The following is a 16,493-nucleotide window of genomic DNA, read 5'->3' as shown; positions in this document are numbered from 1 at the left end:
GATGGTGTGTTTGAAGAACCACCAAAAGCTCCACCATCCAAGCAAGTTTGGGTTCCCAAACCAAACCACTTTCAGAACTCACTCGATACTCTACCCAACATCTCTAGTGCACCCCTTCCTAAAGCCAAAAAGCCTCAGAGAGTGAACCACATCCACAAGAGAGTGAGTCAACCACCATCCAAGAGAGAGGTGAGGTACCACTGTGACTATTGCCATAGAGATGGTCATTTGGCTGAGTTTTGCTTTAGGAGGAAGAGAGATGAGCAGCGCGAGTACGAGTTGAACAACCGGAACATGTACCGTCCTCCCCATGGCATACATGTACCGCCTGTTCAGAGGCACAGTGTTAGGCCTAGAGGTACAATGCCTCAAGGTGCTAGGCCTCAGGTGGCGAGGCCATGTGGTGGTCGTGCCCGGCGTGGCCCAAGTCATGATCTATATGACTCTGGACCTCGCGATGGTGGCTTTTAGTCCCACACTCCTAGCGGACCACGTTTTCCCCCACGTGGTGATCGCTTCTCTCCAATGGGACATGGCATGTATGGTGTTTTTCCTAACACTTTTCTAGGGCAAATGACTCAACACTGGTATTCTCCTCATTTCACTAACCCCAGTGTTGTGCCATTTGCTCACCCCCTATCTTTCTATTGATGCAGAGCGGAGGCCTGGAGAACACGTGGCTTGTTGATTCCGGCTGTTCGCGCCACATGACCGGAAGTTCCAAATGGTTCTCCAGCCTCGACCCCATACAATACAAGGAGTACATCACATTTGGGGACAATAGCAAAGGTAAGGTGCTGTCTCGTGGGACCATTCGGGTCAATGAGTCTTTTATCTTGAAGGACGTTGCTTTGGTTTCAAGCCTGCATTTCAATTTGCTCTCTGTTTCGCAACTCCTTCAAGATGGGTTTGAGGTGCGCTTTAAGACTGGACTTTCTCGTGTGCTCGATTCTCAGGGACATCTAGTTTGTCAGATCGTTCCTTTTGGCCGAGTTTTCAGAGCTGATTTCTCTTAGTCTTTCGGTTCTTCTCGCTGTTTGGTTGTTGGATCTTCTTCTGATTTGTGGAAGTGGCATAGGAGACTTGGTCACTTGAGCTTCGATCTCCTAGTGAGGTTGAGTTCTCTTGACATGATCCGAGGATTGCCCAAACTTAAGTTTGAGAAGGATCTGGTATGCCATCCCTGTCGCCACGGAAAGATGGTGGCTGCTTCCCATCCTCCAGTGACTCAGGTCATGACCACGAGACCCGGTGAGCTACTCCATATGGACACTGTTGGTTCGGCTCGGGTTCGGTCAGAGGGAGGGAAGTGGTACGTTCTTGTGATCGTGGATGATTTTTCTTGTTATTCTTGGGTGTTTTTCATGGAGGGCAAGGACGAAGCATTTTCTCATGCTCGTGACTTGATCTTGAGGTTGCAAACTAAGTTACCAAAGAATGCCATACGAGCTATCCGCAGTGACAATGGCACTGAGTTCAAAAACTCTCAGTTTAACACCTTTTGTGCTTCCTTGGGTCTTGAACATCAGTTTTCTTCACCCTATGTCCCTCAGCAGAATGGTGTTGTTGAGCGCAAAGATCGGACTTTGGTTGAAATGGCCAGGATGATGCTCGATGAGCATAGGACTCCTAGGCGTTACTGGGCCGAAGCCATCAACACCGCCTGCCATGTTTCAAACCGCATTTTTCTTCGTGCTTTCTTGAAGAAGACATCCTACGAGTTGCGGTTTGGGCGTCCACCCAAGGTGAGTCATTTTCGAGTCTTCGGTTGCAGGTGCTTCATTCTTAAGCAAGGTAATCTTGACAAGTTTGAATCTAGATCTTCGGACGGTATATTTCTCGGTTACGCTTCTCATTCACATGCGTACCGTGTGCTTAATCTTGAGACTAACCGTGTCGTGGAGACTTGTGAAGTCACCTTCGACGAAACCATGCCCTCTTCTATTTTGGTCTTTGAACGTGCAGGTGATGAAGAGATGGGTGACAGCATTTTCGTTGAGGATGACGATGACGTCGATTGGGATGATCCCAAGCCATCTCAATCGGCTACCCCGATCGAGCCAGCTTCGACCACTTCGGCTCACGGCCCTGAGCCCTCCACCTCTACTTCATGGGGTCCATGCGAGCCGCTTCCTCAATCGACTGAGGAGGCCCCAGCTGTGGATGAGGGGGAGGTGACTTCGTCTTTGGGTGCACCTTGACATATCCAGCGACGCCATCCTCCTCAGACCATGATCGGCAACATCGACGAAAAGGTAACGCGTTCCAAGTCTTATCATATTTCCCATTTCGCTCATTCTGCTTTCGTAGCTTCTTTTGAGCCTCGAGATATTAGACACACACTATCTAATGCCGATTGGGTTAATGCTATGCATGAGGAGTTAGAGAACTTTGAGCGGAACCAAGTGTGGGTTTTAGTTCCACCTCCACTAGAGTGCCACCCCATAGGTACAAAGTGGGTTTACAAGAACAAGCAGAGTGAGGATGGGGTGGTGGTGAGAAACAAGGCGAGATTAGTGGCTCAGGGTTTTTGCCAAAAAGAGGAATAGACTATGAAGAAACATTTGCTCCTATTGTCCGTCTAGAAGCCATTAGGATTCTTTTAGCATTTGCAGCTTCGAAAGGGTTCAAGCTGTATCAGATGGATGTAAAGAGTGCCTTCTTGAATGGGTACATAGAGGAAGAGGTTTATGTGAGGCAACCCCCTAGCTTTGAAAATCCAAAGTACCCCAACCATGTTTTTAAACTCCACAAAGCCTTGTATGGTTTGAAACAAGCCTCGAGAGCCTGGTATGAGCGTTTAAAAGCTTTCTTGCTTGATAAGGGTTTTAGGATGGGTTCCGTAGATAAGACTTTGTTCCTCCTCAAGCAAGGCACAGACATCCTTTTGGTTCAGATATACGTGGATGATATAATCTTTGGTGGCTCTTCTCATGCTCTTGTTGCCAAGTTTTCAGATACTATGAGCAGGGAATTTGAGATGAGCATGATGGGCAAATTGATTTTCTTCCTTGGGCTGCAAATCAAGCAAACTCGTGAGGGGACGTTCGTGCACCAAGGCAAGTACACCAAGGATGTGCTCAAGAAATTTGATATGGGTGAGGCCAAGCCTCTTTCGACGCCCATGTCAACCACGACGGCCCTGGATGAGTACAAGGAGGGAGAAGCCATGGACCAGAAGGAATACCGAAGCATGATCGGGTCCCTGCTGTACCTAACGGCGACGAGACCGGACATCCAGTTTGCAGTATGCTTGTGCGCGCGCTTTCAGTCTTCGCCGCGCACGTCTCATCGTCAAGCCATCAAGCGGATCCTTAGGTACCTTCGTTTCACACCCAAGTTTGGTCTTTGGTTTTCAGCTTCCTCCTCTCTTTCTCTTTGTGGGTATTCTGATGCGGATTATGCTGGTTGTCGTGTTGAGAGGAAGTCCACTTCGGGGACTTGTCAGTTTCTTGGATCTTCTCTTGTGTCTTGGTCTTCTCGCAAGCAGTCTAGCGTCGCCCAATCCACCACAGAAGCTGAGTATGTTGCTGCTGCTTGTTGTTGTTCCCAGTTGCTTTGGATGATAGCTACTCTGAGAGACTTTGGGTTAGAGTTTAGGCAAGTGCCTTTGTTTTGTGACAGCACCAGTGCCATAAGTGTAGCAAAAAACCCAGTCCTTCACTCAAAGACAAAGCACATAGAAGTTCGCTTTCACTTCTTGCGTGACCACTATGAGAAAGGTGATATCGATCTGCACCACATTGATACCCAAAACCAGCTCGCAGATATCTTCACCAAACCACTTGACCAAGCCCAGTTTGCTCGCTTGCGAGGGGAGCTTGGAGTTTGTTTCCCTTTTTAGAGGAGGGGAACTTTGGTTGTTTTATTCTAGTTTTGCTTTTCTTTGTAGTGTAGCCTTTGTTTTTGTTTTTATATCATTCTTGCATATCATATCATCATGTATCATATTGCATCCTGAGCTTCATCCTTATAGTAGCTAGATTGACACTATGCTCTTGTTGGGGATGTTATGGATATACAATGATGTGCTTTTGGCTTAGGCTCCTTTTGATCAATTGATACATGTTATGAGCTAAGCTTGTTTTCTAAACTGTGAACTTGATTAAAACTTGTTGAAACATGAAATGTGTTCACCACTACTTGTGGCACTAGCATGTGTAGAATGTGTCGAGATCTTTTTCTTGCTTCATATATATGCTTAGTTGCTACGGCTCATACCTTGAGTTACACACTTGCTTGAGAAACTTGAATTTGTGCTAAAACTTGAAAATCAAACTAAGTGATTTGAAAAGATCGGGATGGGTCTATACTATCCTATGTCAGAGTATCGAGACAGCTCCAACTTGCACTAATTGGTGAACTTGAGCTCTGTAATGGATACCGAGATCATTGTCTTAAGCTTCTGATTGCCTTTGGCATAGGCTTGACATGGTTGCTAAGTCAGGTTTTGATGGCACAGATAACCTCCCGCACACACTTGTCTGACAAACTTTGGTAATAAGCTGCATAACTCCGATAATTTCAATTGGTGTCTAAAATTTGATCAAACCACAAGTTTGTCTCATGACATGATGTGTGAACTTTGTTTGGGGTAGTTCACTTTGCATACATGTGTAGCACAAGGTCGATCTCCTGTCTACTTTTGCTATGTGCTCCTTTGGTGGTGAACCCTCTTTTAAAATTGCTCAAACTTAATCAAAATTGCTTAAATGCCATATTTCGTCTCATTTGATCACTTTGAGCATTTGCTAGCACTTGTATGTGTTGCTATATATACATGACAGCATCAACTAGAGCCTCTTTTCAATCTACTTACTATAATCTTGAAGCTTCTGCATTCGTGCATTTTTGCATTCATAGCATGATTTGAGGGGGAGATGCAATCTTTGGGCTCTAGCTTGATAAGTGCATGTGTCAACAAGGGGGAGAAGTTTTCCACACTCACAATGACACAAGGGGAAGAAACTTCCAATTTCACTTAAAGTTGAGAGATATGCATTCATTTGAGAGAGATTGCACTTGTTCAGGGGGAGTTACATTTGAGGTGTTTTGCTAGATGTGTTGAGCCTTTGCCTCTTCTGGAGGGTCTAGCAGTTTTTCGGTTTTTCGAGCTTTGCTAGTGGTGTTGAGCCCGTTGCCTCTTCTTGAGGGCTAGCTTTGTTTCACTTGGTTGCGTCGAGCCGTTGCCCATGTCTTTGGGGACCAAGTTTTGCTCATTTTCAAATGACCCGTTTCTTAGCTTTTCTTTGGCTTTTGGTCATTTGGGTGAGTTCTTTCTTTTCTCTTCTTCTTCTTTTTCTTTTGCTCAAGCTATTCGTGTATTGGTGTTGATAATGCACTCATCAAGGGGGAGATTGCGAACACAAGGTTGATAAGTACCCTTGTGTGTTCGTTTTGTGATGAGTGATTGTCAATGTGATCCACGAAGTAGGTTGAGTGGTGACTAACCCTACCATGGCGAAAGCTATGTGTGCGACATGTCTTTTGGCTTGTGTTGTGCAGGTGTGGAGCTCGAATGCGGTGGTCGACGGCGAGGTGAAGGTCAAGGAGGACGTGCCATGCCGACAGATCGGGAGCGGTGAAGGACGGAAGTGAGGCTTGGACCGAAGGACCCAGAGGCCGGGTGACTAGCCGCGGTGGCTAACACTTGGGACATCGACAAGTGCAAGAAGACATGGAGTGACGGTGTTGACCGGGTCAAGACGGCGGACGCGTGAGTCGAGCGAGGCTCAGGAGGACTTGGCGGGCCGGCCGGTCGAGGACGGCGGTGACACGCGTCGGATGGCGGGGGACGCGTATGGAGTACGCTACTCGCGGACGGTTTGATGGTTTGGACCTCAAAACCATCGGATGGACGGTTTATGGGTTTGGGCCTCAAAACCTGGGCGGAGGTTCCGAGGAGGGACGGACGGCACGTGGCGGCATCGGGGAGTTCGCGTCGAGGCGAAGCTACCGATGAGAAGGCGCGGTGGCCGTCGGATCAAGATTACACCGGGTTGGACAACAATGCCCTTGGGCTTAGCGGTTCAACTCATTTGTATCCAGGGGCAAAACTGGGAATGTGTAATAGCCCTGTTAAATAGGATGAGGGAGCCCCCATCTCCCTTACCTCCTCTAGTTTTCATTTTCTCCTTTAGGGTTTCTTCCTCTAGTTTGCTTCCATGTATGAGAGAGGTCCACAACTCAAATTGTGACTTGGTTTTGAAGGAAACGGTGGCCGTAACCACCGTATGCCCTCCGAAATTCATGATTTAGTTGTGTTCTTGATGTGATTTTGGTGTTCTTCACGAGCTCCTTTTGTCCCCTCTTGTTTCCCCTCTCGTTTCTTCGTTTTGGGATGGTTTTGGTTCGTTCTTGTTGCCTTGGATCGATCAATGACATGAGTAGAAGCTTTCCACCGAAGGAAATCCACTAATTCCTCACGAGATCGCAGATCCGAGCAATTTAAGTTCTTGACCTATTTTTTGGGGGATTCTTCAATTCCTTCGATTCACGGAGTTAGAGTTTGTTTCGGGCCATGATCCTTTAGAGGTTGCCTTTCTACTCGCTTGTGAACCCTTGTGCAAAGTTTCAAGTCATTTGGAGTTGATTTGATCAAGTTATGGCTTGATCTGATTTTTCCCGAGAAACTGCTCGTTCATACCGGACGTGTCCGATATGATCTAGGACGTGTCCGATATTTCTCACTTTGGAGTTTTGAGCTGAAATTTGGTGGAGACCTTCCCTTGGTGTCTAAAGAGCTATGGTTAAAATTTCATGATTTTTGGACACCATTTGACGGGGTTTTGGATTTTTCTCTTTTGGTCAGCTTGCTGCTGAAAATACCGGACGTGTCCGAGATGATACCGGACGTGTCCGAAAATACCGGACGTGTCCGATATTTGCAGGAGCAGTGCTGTTTTCTTTTGGGAGTTTGCTCGTTTGGGCTTCGATCTGTGTTCCGTTTGCTCTGTGGTGACCCGCTGTGTTCTGAGGGAGCATCCATCCTTCTCTAGGGTCGTGGTCATCAAGTCTTTCGTGTATGCTTTTTGGGGATTGATGTTGGGACAGTGGTCGAAGATTTCGAAAGAAATTTGAGGCTCCCATTCACCCCCCTCTGGTCGCCGTTTCTGGTCCTTCAAGGTGAGTGGAGTCCATGCGGTGAGGAAGACAGGAGTACAGGACCCTTCATCTCCGAGCACCATGCTTGGAGATAGTAGTTCAGTCCAGACACCAGAAACCCCTGGGCCATTGATTTGTTGGATCCATGCATGCATATAAACAGGCAAATCAATATTCTTAAAATGGCTGTTGCTTTTCTGGAAATGGGTTGTGCAAATGAATAAAAATAATCCCTCAGTATAGCTAGCACTGGTCAATGAAAATGTAATAAAAACTTTATTTGGTGAAGGTGCATTTGTTGCTTATCTAGTGAATATTCAACATGAGGAAAACAAAGCATGCAACAAATTTTGAGATCTCATTCAACAGCTTCTGAATCCTAGTTGACAATTTCCGATGGAAACCACCCTAAGAATTCTCAATCTAGGTTGACAGTTTTCTTAACCTAACTCATGTAACAAAAATAAATTTTGTTCTAGATGAGGATCTGGTACCAGTACCAGTTTACTTATAGTTGGGAAAAAAATTACTTGATGCAGTAATTAACTAACTCATCAAATACAAAATTTACCGAGTAAACAACCGCGAGCAAGCTGATGTCTAGCCGTAACTTCCGCATTGAGAAGTCCCTCTCAGCAACCACTGCGACTAAGAACGATTGCACCGTGCTGAACAAGCATTGTGTCACCGTCACAAGCATCTTGTTCGGGAACTCCTTGAGCACAGCGGCCTATATGGATGGACATAGATCGATATATATAGCGTAAGGTAAGTACAACTAATATATACATAGATATATAGAGAGAGAATTCTGATCTGCAGATATGTTGATGAGACCTGCAGGACGGGCGATATGGACCATGCCAGTTGCAAGCACCGCGACGAACGTCCCTTTGATCCACGCGGCTCCCATTAACGTTTTCGCGGCCGTGGCAGAGGCATGGCCATGGGTGGTAGCACCGTAGGCACGGTGATGGTTGACGGGGTGCAGCAACTCCCCGGCGTACAAGGCAATGACTAAGACCCCAGCAAGGCAGAGCGCCACGCCAGTCAGCTTGGCTACGCAGGATGGGCTCCTCAGCTTCAGCTCCTCCATCCTGCGTGCGCCGTGAGAGACATGTGATGTGATTAGTTAACAACCAAGCAATAATTGATTATTCCATAGAGGCATGCATGACATATATATACTTGATTCGATGGCAATGTCAGTTAGACACCTGAATAGAAGCGCCAGGCAGAAGGTAATCACGGGAATGGAGTTGGTTGATGCTGCTAGCACCGTTGCTGATGTCAATTTCAGGCTCACGTTATACAGATTGCCGGTAACTGTAATCCTGGAAATCGACCAACGAATCCAACAGAAACGTACAGCAATTCGATCACAAATTCCTCCTTCAGTTCCAGACGAGCTAATTAAATCAATCATTCAAATGAACCTAAATAAATTACATGCATGCTTAGATGATATATATACCCGATTAAGGCGTAAACGAAGATCTTGAAGAGCAACGCGGACGACATGATGGATCTTGCATTTCTCCTGCTACAAGTTAAACAGATCATCTGTACATCATTTTGAGGTGACCACGGTTTACAAGACCACCTAATTTGTCATTTATTTTCCTAGATTTTAGTCAGCAGTCAGCGGCCAGCGGGTGATGGAGTTACCTCTCGAGAAGGACTGCAATGGGCAGATGGAGGAGAGACGCGGCTGCCTGGCGGTAGAAGACGAAGACGAAGCCGTTCAATCCGTGGTCCATTGCTGCCTTGTTGATAACGAACATGCCAGCAACGATCACCCGTATGATGATGGCGAGTATGTAAGGCTTTCTCCCGTCCATATCGACCTAGTAGTAGTTCCAGTCTTCCAGATAATCTGCTGTTACAGTTAGAGACGACTCAAGAGAACTTAAAACGTGTTTATGATTCTTTTTGTTCTATATATATAGCTGCTGAATTCTGGTAGAATTTTTGATAGGATCCGAAAGAGTAATAAAATACTATTGTTGCAAAGTGCGTTAGGGAATGGGGACATTCATCAGTGTAAAAAGAAAAAAATGCATTCCATATCAGCGTGCAATTCCCTTAGGACCCACAATCATACCTAACAAAAGCAAATCATGCATTCTGTATAGCTCCACATTGATCCGCGTAGGAATCAAGTGCTCTCTATGGGTTGATTCTTCGTCACTTCGGCACGGTGAATCACCCACAAATGTTTACACCATGAGATGAGCCTCTCACAAGCTCCATTGAGAGATCACCATGCTCCCGATCGTCACCAAGCCGTCTAGGTGATGCCGATCATCAATAATAACAAGTACAAACTCTCACTTGACATAAAAAAAAAGGGCGTACCCAGTGCAGAGAGCTCCCGCTCTGTGCGGGGTCTGAGGAAGGGTGTTAGTGGCAAGCCTTACCCTCGCATGTGCAATGCGAGGAGACCGCGACTCAAACCCGGGACCTTCCAGTCACAGGTGGTAAGACTCTACCGCTTGCACCAGGCCCGCCCTTCTCACTTGACATAAACAAGCCTAATAGCAAATCAATGATGCTGCCAATCAATATATTAGAAGAGAGGCTTGATTTACTAGCACGAACATTTGGCTGCTCAAAAGGGACACTGTCCTTCACATACCTGGGGCTTCCTTTAGGGGCAACTAAACCAAGAGTTCATGACTTTCTGCCTCTGGTCAGCAAATGTGAAAGAAGACTTGGGAGGAATCTCATCCATGTTAAATCAAGCTGGCAGACTACGAATGACAAATGCAGTCCTTTCATCCTTACCAACCTACTATATGTGCACTTTGAAACTCCATAAAGCTATGATAAAGCAAATTGATAAATTTAGGAAGAACTACCTTTGGAGAGGCTCAAACATAAATGGCAGGGGTGCACCAAAAACAGCTTGGGAAATGGTATGCACCACAAAGGACGAAGGAGGGTTGTCCCACCCAATTTTAGGGATAAAACCGGGCGCCAACCATATGTGTGTACAGAAAGTCAATATCACACGGACAGTGATAAAACAAGGTAGATACCAAAGATTGTGCTTTATTACACATATTGATATAACATTCATTACATCAAGACTTACAAGTCTTTAACAGATACAAAGCAGAAACGATAAACTAATCTTCGATAGAACTCTATAAGTCACAGGGACGTCAACTGGTGAACCTCAGCCTACAGCTTCTGGACTCCTCAAGGTCATTTTCATGAACTCCACCATCTGATACCTATCCGGGATTTTTGTTGATTGTAAAGCAAGCGTAAGCGTACCATGCTTAACAAATATAACAAAGGGGTTTATGAAGGCTCAAAGGTTTGACTCGGTGTACTGCCGTTAGCAATTTTAGTTGGTCAACTTTTATTATGCCTGAGTCACTACTTTAGTGATAAACCAACCCAAGTGAAAAGTAATATTAGTCCGTATTAAGATCATTCTCAAACCAACAAGTAACTACTAATCATAAATGATCCAGGCCGCTCATGTCCGTGAGCACGATTGATATATCAGTTTGATCAAACTCTGCAGAGTGTACACTCTCACCATGAGCACACCAGGCCGCCGAGGAAGAAGCTCACGACGGCGGCGCCATTGACGCCGGCAGCCCGAGCTAGCCGCTAGCCGGAGAAACGCAAACCGGCGCTCCCAACCTTGTTTCTCTACGCATACTACACCTAGATGAATCTATAGGCTTTGCGAACTCAAGAACGGACTCACGGGGCCGGAGTTCTCGCAGGATAGACTCGCCCCACGGCGGCGCCATTGCCGGCGGACGCTGGACCTCGCCGAATCGGCAATTCTGAGCACTAAAGGCGAAGGTAAAAGCACGGGGATGGATAGGAGGTTACCTAGGGCTTGAATGATGGGTTTGCGACGTCCAGGAAAACACCACGGCGGCCGGCGACGAGGTACAGCGGACTAGAGAGAGAAGCCAGCCGGTGAGCATGAATTCATGAAATTCGAGAGCAAAACAGAGGGGGAAGGGGAACTACGGCCGCATGGAAACCTTGCGAAGCTCCGGGGCGCGATCTCGTAGACAGGGGAGCTCCGGAACCCGGAGATTGCGAGCGGGGTGGGTGTTCGTGCGAACAGCGGCCAAAGAACAGAGAGGAGAGCTCGGCGGATGGATTTATAGGGCGAGCAGGGCGGTAGATTCGGGGACGTGCGCGGCGGTTACTCGAGCGGCGTCAGGTCCCGGCTTGAAGACCGCCTTGATGGCCTCCATCACTCGGTGGAGTGAAGGGGCGGCGTAAAGACGCGGGCGGGTTCTCCGGCTCGGCGAGGAAGAGGAAGTGGACGCCGACAGGCGGGCCCCGCTGACCAGTGAGAGAAGAGAGGGAGTGCGGGTGGAGCGGGCCGCGCTGAGCAGGCCGCGGGATGGCCCGAGGCGACGCTAGGAGTGGCCGCCGGGCTGGGCTGCTTCTTGGTGCTGGGCCGAAAGGTGGGAAGAGGAGATAAAATAAAAAGAAAAGGCTTTATATTTTCCAAAGCTAAGAATTTTGATCAAACTCAAATAAATTTTGAATTTGACCCCAACCAACCTATTCCTACACTCAAACAAAACACTGTGCTCCAGCATGAATGCAAGAAATAAGTTTCTAACCCTTATATTAAATTTTAATTAACACAAAAAATATTTATTTGGCCTATGTTAAATGCACAAAAAATTAAATAAAAGCACCAAATTAATTACTAAATTTAGAAATTGAATTTTAGGGTGTTACAAGGGTTAGGAGTGATAAACTTAACCAAGCCTTGTTAATGAAGAATTTGGACAAATTTTTTAGCAATAAGGACATACCTTGGGTGAATCTGATATGGGAAAAACATCATAGAAATGGGAGATTGCCTGGCACTGTGAAGAAGGGGTCCTTCTGGTGGAGAGATATACTAAAACTACTAAGTACCTTCAAGAGTATGTCCATCATCCAAGTCAAGAATGGCCAGTCTTGTTTTTTCTGGAAAGACAAATGGTCTCCTCACATCCTAGAGCACCAGTTCCCCCCAATTAAGCTCTTTTGCAAAGAATCACTTTATAATTGCCAGCAAAGCCTTTAACCAGGGAATAAGCAGTGATCTGTTCAACCTGCTTCTGTCCCAGGTGGCCTATGACCAATTGATCAGTCTCCAGCAGACTATGATGGGAACAACCTTGGAAGATTCCAATGATATCTGGGCCTATAATAGAGGAACAACAAGATTCAAATCTGTAGCAGCATATAGGAAACTCATTGGATATCATGAAGTCAACAATATTCAAATCTGCAGCAGCATATTGGAAACTCATTGGACATCATGAAGTTGACCCAGCCTTCAGGTGGCTCTAGAGATCCTTTTGTCAACCAAAACACAAGGTCTTTTGCTGGTTACTGCTCAAAGATAGACTAAGTACAAGAAATATCCTCAGAAGGAAACATATGACTCTAGATTCCTATACCTGTGAAATCTGCTCACTAATGGTTGAAGAAACAGTCGATCATCTCTTCTGGCACTGTCCCTTTGCTCAACATTGCTGGGGAATCCTGAATTTGAATGTAGTGCAAAATGGGAACACCTTTGAGAATGTGATGGCCATCAAGAATCAACTGCAGTCCCAATTTTTTATGGTTGCTGTGGTCCTCATGTGTTGGACTATATGGAAAGCCATGAATGAGCTTATATTCAACAACAATCAGATTAGCATTCAGGATTGCAAAATCTCCTTCTTCAAAGAAGTCAAACTAGTCTCCCTAAGGGTGAAAAAAAGTTTAGTTACTCAGTTTGATCAATGGATTCAAAATCTCTGATAGATACAGGCCTTAGTCTTATTTTTTATGTTTCCTTGTCTGTATCTTGAACCTTTTTTCTAAATGTTCTTCTCAACTTGTAATTTGTTTTTTTTCGGTTGACTATAAAAGGACCCCCTGAGCCAGCACACAGCAGACTGGGGATCCTCCGTCGCCGCCGCAAGTCAAGTGGGCATAAATTTGTTTCCACGTGGAGGGGATATCTAATTTAGGTCGATCAACTGGGATCCGCGGAGTATAGAATAATACTATAGAGTTTTAAAAGAGATACCAACACAATCGGTCGTCTAGCGTAGTGGTAAAGTTTCGCTTGATGCCCCCAAATTCATAAGGACGCTACTACTCCTACTAGTCTCGTACATTTGAGGGAGATGGAGATGTGTTTTGGTGATTACTCAAAAGTTTTAGGTATTGGTAATAATGGGTTAGGTAATCTGTTGGAGACCTCTCAATCATCTATATGGTCGCTTTTTTGGTATTGGAGATGTGATGAGTGATCTATTGGAGATGCTCTAAGTGAGTACAAGAATGCTGCGTTGTTTGAAAGTTGTGTGTGCCTCTCTCTATATATAATGGATATAACAGATTATAGATGATAATAGAATAGATATAGAAGCTATAGAGAAGAGAAGAGATAGATATAAAGAGGAGATAGTCAGATAGAGATAGAGAATAGAAAGAGATGTTGGGATAAGACAATCAGTCTCCTGTTAATCTGACAAACAAACGTACTTCTCCCAAAACAAGTGTTCTGACGAGAAACTGCCCAAACTTCTGCGACTAGATAAAAGAGTCATTACAGAGATCAGCAAGGGAGAAATGAACACAGAAACCTTATAGCTAGGCTTATAGCAGGTCAGTGGAGTGCCTCTTCCTCTCTTGCCACCACATATTCGCGTTTGCATTCCGCACGTCAAAGCAGGTCGGATCATTTCTATTATCAAAAGAAAAAGAACAAGATGGTCCATTCTTCCCCTGTCACTGCAGTATACCGCTCCTCTTGTAGAAGATCAGGGCGACGAGGTAGATGGCGGCGGTAACGCCGACGATGCCGCCGGTGACCTCCCAGAAGACTCCTTCGGTAGAGGCAGTGTAGAGCGGGATCGTGATGTTCATGCCGAAGACGCCCGTGATCGCGATGGCGCAGCTCATCACCAGGGTGGCCGTGGACAGCAAGATCCCCATCTGCAGCAGCTGGTTCTGCTTGTCGTCCAGCATGATGTTGATGTAGTCCTCCGTGTCGTCCACGTACTCGCGCAGCTTCAAAACAATAATCAGCAGGCCGCCAAGGCGTGTAATCCAGCAATGGTGAGTTCAGGATGGCAAGAACGAAGCCAAGAAATGGACGATGGGATCGATCAGCGTCACAGCTAGCGTGAGTGCGTACGTACAGTGGAGAGCTTGTTGAGGGTGCCGTCGACCTGCACGAAGTAGGCCTCCAGGAGGTTCTCCAGCTCGTCGATTTTGGGCGTGAAGCCGATGGAGGTCCCAATGCCGTTGCCGCCCTCGGATGACCCCTCGCCTTCTTCGTCTTCTTCTCGGTCCCTGCAATATTATTGCCTCACTCTTATGCTACGTCTGTATTCTGTCTGACACTGAGGCACTGTTCTAGTAGCTGGAGTTTATCAGTTTTGGGTACCTCTCTTCGTCGAATTCGCTAGGTTCGTTGTTGGTGCTGAATCTCGATGAGCGGCCATCAGCGGCTTGTTGGTAGGCGAGCTTGTCGGATAGGTGCATGGCGGCCATGTCCACGTCATCGTCTAGCAAGTGTTCCAGTTCGTCCCTGACCTGTCAAAATGTGCATGGCGCAATGACACTTTCTTTAGTGCTGTAATTAACATGAGCATATAACAACACGAACACATTCACAACCATCTGTGGTTCAACGACATTGGAGTCATCTGGAAGAGACTTTGTGCAGCTCAGCTGGCATCAAGAAGGGACAGGGTAGTGGTCTCGAGGGAACGAACTTAATTACCTTCTGAACTCTCCCTGAGATGGCAAGCAAACGGCTCTTGATTTGTCTCACACGCTCAAGATTGAGAGTGCTGACATTGGAGCTGAGCTCATCCAAAGCTGGGTACGCCGCCTTCTCCAATGTGCAAGTCTGAAGAAACACACAAATAATTCCAAACAGCATGAGAGACAATAACAGTTGACTTGAGCCCTGCATGCAAACAGTGATTTGACCGCGTTGACCGCGAACAGGACAGCACGCACGGCGTACCTCTTGTTCAAGTGACTTGCATGAGAACTCGAGGCACACCTCGAGCGCCCTGAACTCGAACGGCAGGACCTTGTCGCGTGCAGACGCTTGCCCGTCCCTGCCGCCGCTGCCGCCTCCTACTCCACCGGGGCTGGGCGGCAACGCAGCACCTCCGTCCTCCGCCTCCTCGTCCTCCTCCTTCCATGGTTTAAAAAAAAACGTAACCTTTCTTCAGCAAGCAGTCCATGCATGAAACGACCCAGAAAACCAGCGTAGACTAAGGAGGGCAGGCCGCGGACGGACGGACGTACAGAGGCCTGCGGCAGCGTGGGCGAGGCGGACAGGCGCGCGAGGAGGTTGTGGACGAGCGGCGCGACGGCTGGGTCCCTTGGCCTTGGGACGAGCACCTCGGTAGCCGTGATGACGGCGCGGGCGCGCTCCAGGTTGACGACGACGGCGAGGTCCCGGCCCATGATGCTGCACGGGTAGGACAGCGCCGGGTCGAGCGCGCGGAGGTCGCGCGCCGGGAGCCCCGTCCGCTGCATCAGCTGGTGCTTCCCGACCTCCTCCACGCTCCACGCGCCCGCGCCGGATACCGCCGCCCACTCCACCCCTGGCGCCGCGGCGCCGTGCCTCCGGCGCGTGAACGCCGCCGCCATGGACGCACGTAAGTACGGCTCTCGGAGCTGCAGCCGCCGGCACGATGGAAAGCGCTCGTCCTGTCCTGTCCTGTCCAGTCCTGCCGCGGTTTTGGCGTCCGGAGAGAGGCTGTTGGCTGCTGCGGCTGCGGCCTGCGGCTACGGCTACGTGATCATGCGCGTCTTAGTGCTGCCCGCGTTGGTGGCGTGGCGTGGCTGCACGAGCACGGGAACACCAGACAGCGCGGCCTGCGGAGGAGCCGGCCGGATAAAAGCTGCGGCCTGCGGCGGAGGATCGGAGGCGGTGCGGGCGGCCGATGCCCTGTGGGCCCTGCCGCCTTTGCTCTTGGATGTGAATTGTGATGTGCCCATGGTCTGGGCCAGCTGCTGCTTGGTCTCTCCGTCTCTCCGCTGCTGGTTGGTCGATGGCAAGAATAGAAAATGCGTAGCGGCAGCAGCTACCTGGAGAGGTCACTGCTGTCTGGCCGCTGTAGGCAGCAGAAGAGGCAATTGAGCTTTGTCCTTGTTTTATTGGCGACAAACCTTTTGGAACAGCAAGTTGTGTACGTTAATACTGTACTTTTGGTTGATGCGCTGCATGCCTTGATTCGTTTTCGTTGTGTTAAGGACCGGCCAATGTGGAGCACAATGTTGCTGTCGATCAACATGTGGAGTAAGAACCACCAATTATATAAGCAACTTCATTAGGAATTCGTATTAAGTTTTTGTCGATGCCATACCCTGGGTAC

At 47.7% G+C, this 16,493-nt stretch overlaps 1 protein-coding gene, 1 long non-coding RNA gene and 1 pseudogene across 2 annotated transcripts; all 3 read right to left on the bottom strand.

Annotated features, from left to right (window-relative positions):
• Nucleotides 1-7,120: 7,120 nt before the first annotated feature.
• LOC136491870 (WAT1-related protein At5g64700-like) lies at nt 7,121-9,105 on the bottom strand (annotated as a pseudogene).
• Nucleotides 9,106-10,240: 1,135 nt separating this feature from the next.
• On the bottom strand, nt 10,241-11,355 carry LOC136494468 (uncharacterized). Its single transcript, XR_010768608.1, has 3 exons — nt 11,121-11,355; nt 10,963-11,032; nt 10,241-10,343 (listed from the first exon to the last, which is right to left on the bottom strand). It is a non-coding gene; the product is annotated as an uncharacterized lncRNA (long non-coding RNA).
• Nucleotides 11,356-13,777: 2,422 nt separating this feature from the next.
• LOC136491869 (putative magnesium transporter MRS2-D) lies at nt 13,778-15,765 on the bottom strand. Its single transcript, XM_066488080.1, has 6 exons — nt 15,385-15,765; nt 15,128-15,283; nt 14,879-15,007; nt 14,540-14,688; nt 14,292-14,445; nt 13,778-14,160 (listed from the first exon to the last, which is right to left on the bottom strand). The coding sequence occupies exons 1-6, from the start codon at nt 15,763-15,765 to the stop codon at nt 13,879-13,881; spliced, it is 1,251 nt and encodes a 416-aa protein (XP_066344177.1). The 3' UTR covers nt 13,778-13,878.
• Between the last annotated feature and the right edge of the window lie 728 nt (nt 15,766-16,493).

This window comes from Miscanthus floridulus, chromosome 11 (assembly GCF_019320115.1).
Source record: "Miscanthus floridulus cultivar M001 chromosome 11, ASM1932011v1, whole genome shotgun sequence".
In the NCBI taxonomy this organism is placed as follows: domain Eukaryota; kingdom Viridiplantae; phylum Streptophyta; class Magnoliopsida; order Poales; family Poaceae; genus Miscanthus; species Miscanthus floridulus.
Note: the sequence above shows the minus strand (reverse complement) of the source record. Positions and strands in the feature narration are given on the sequence as shown.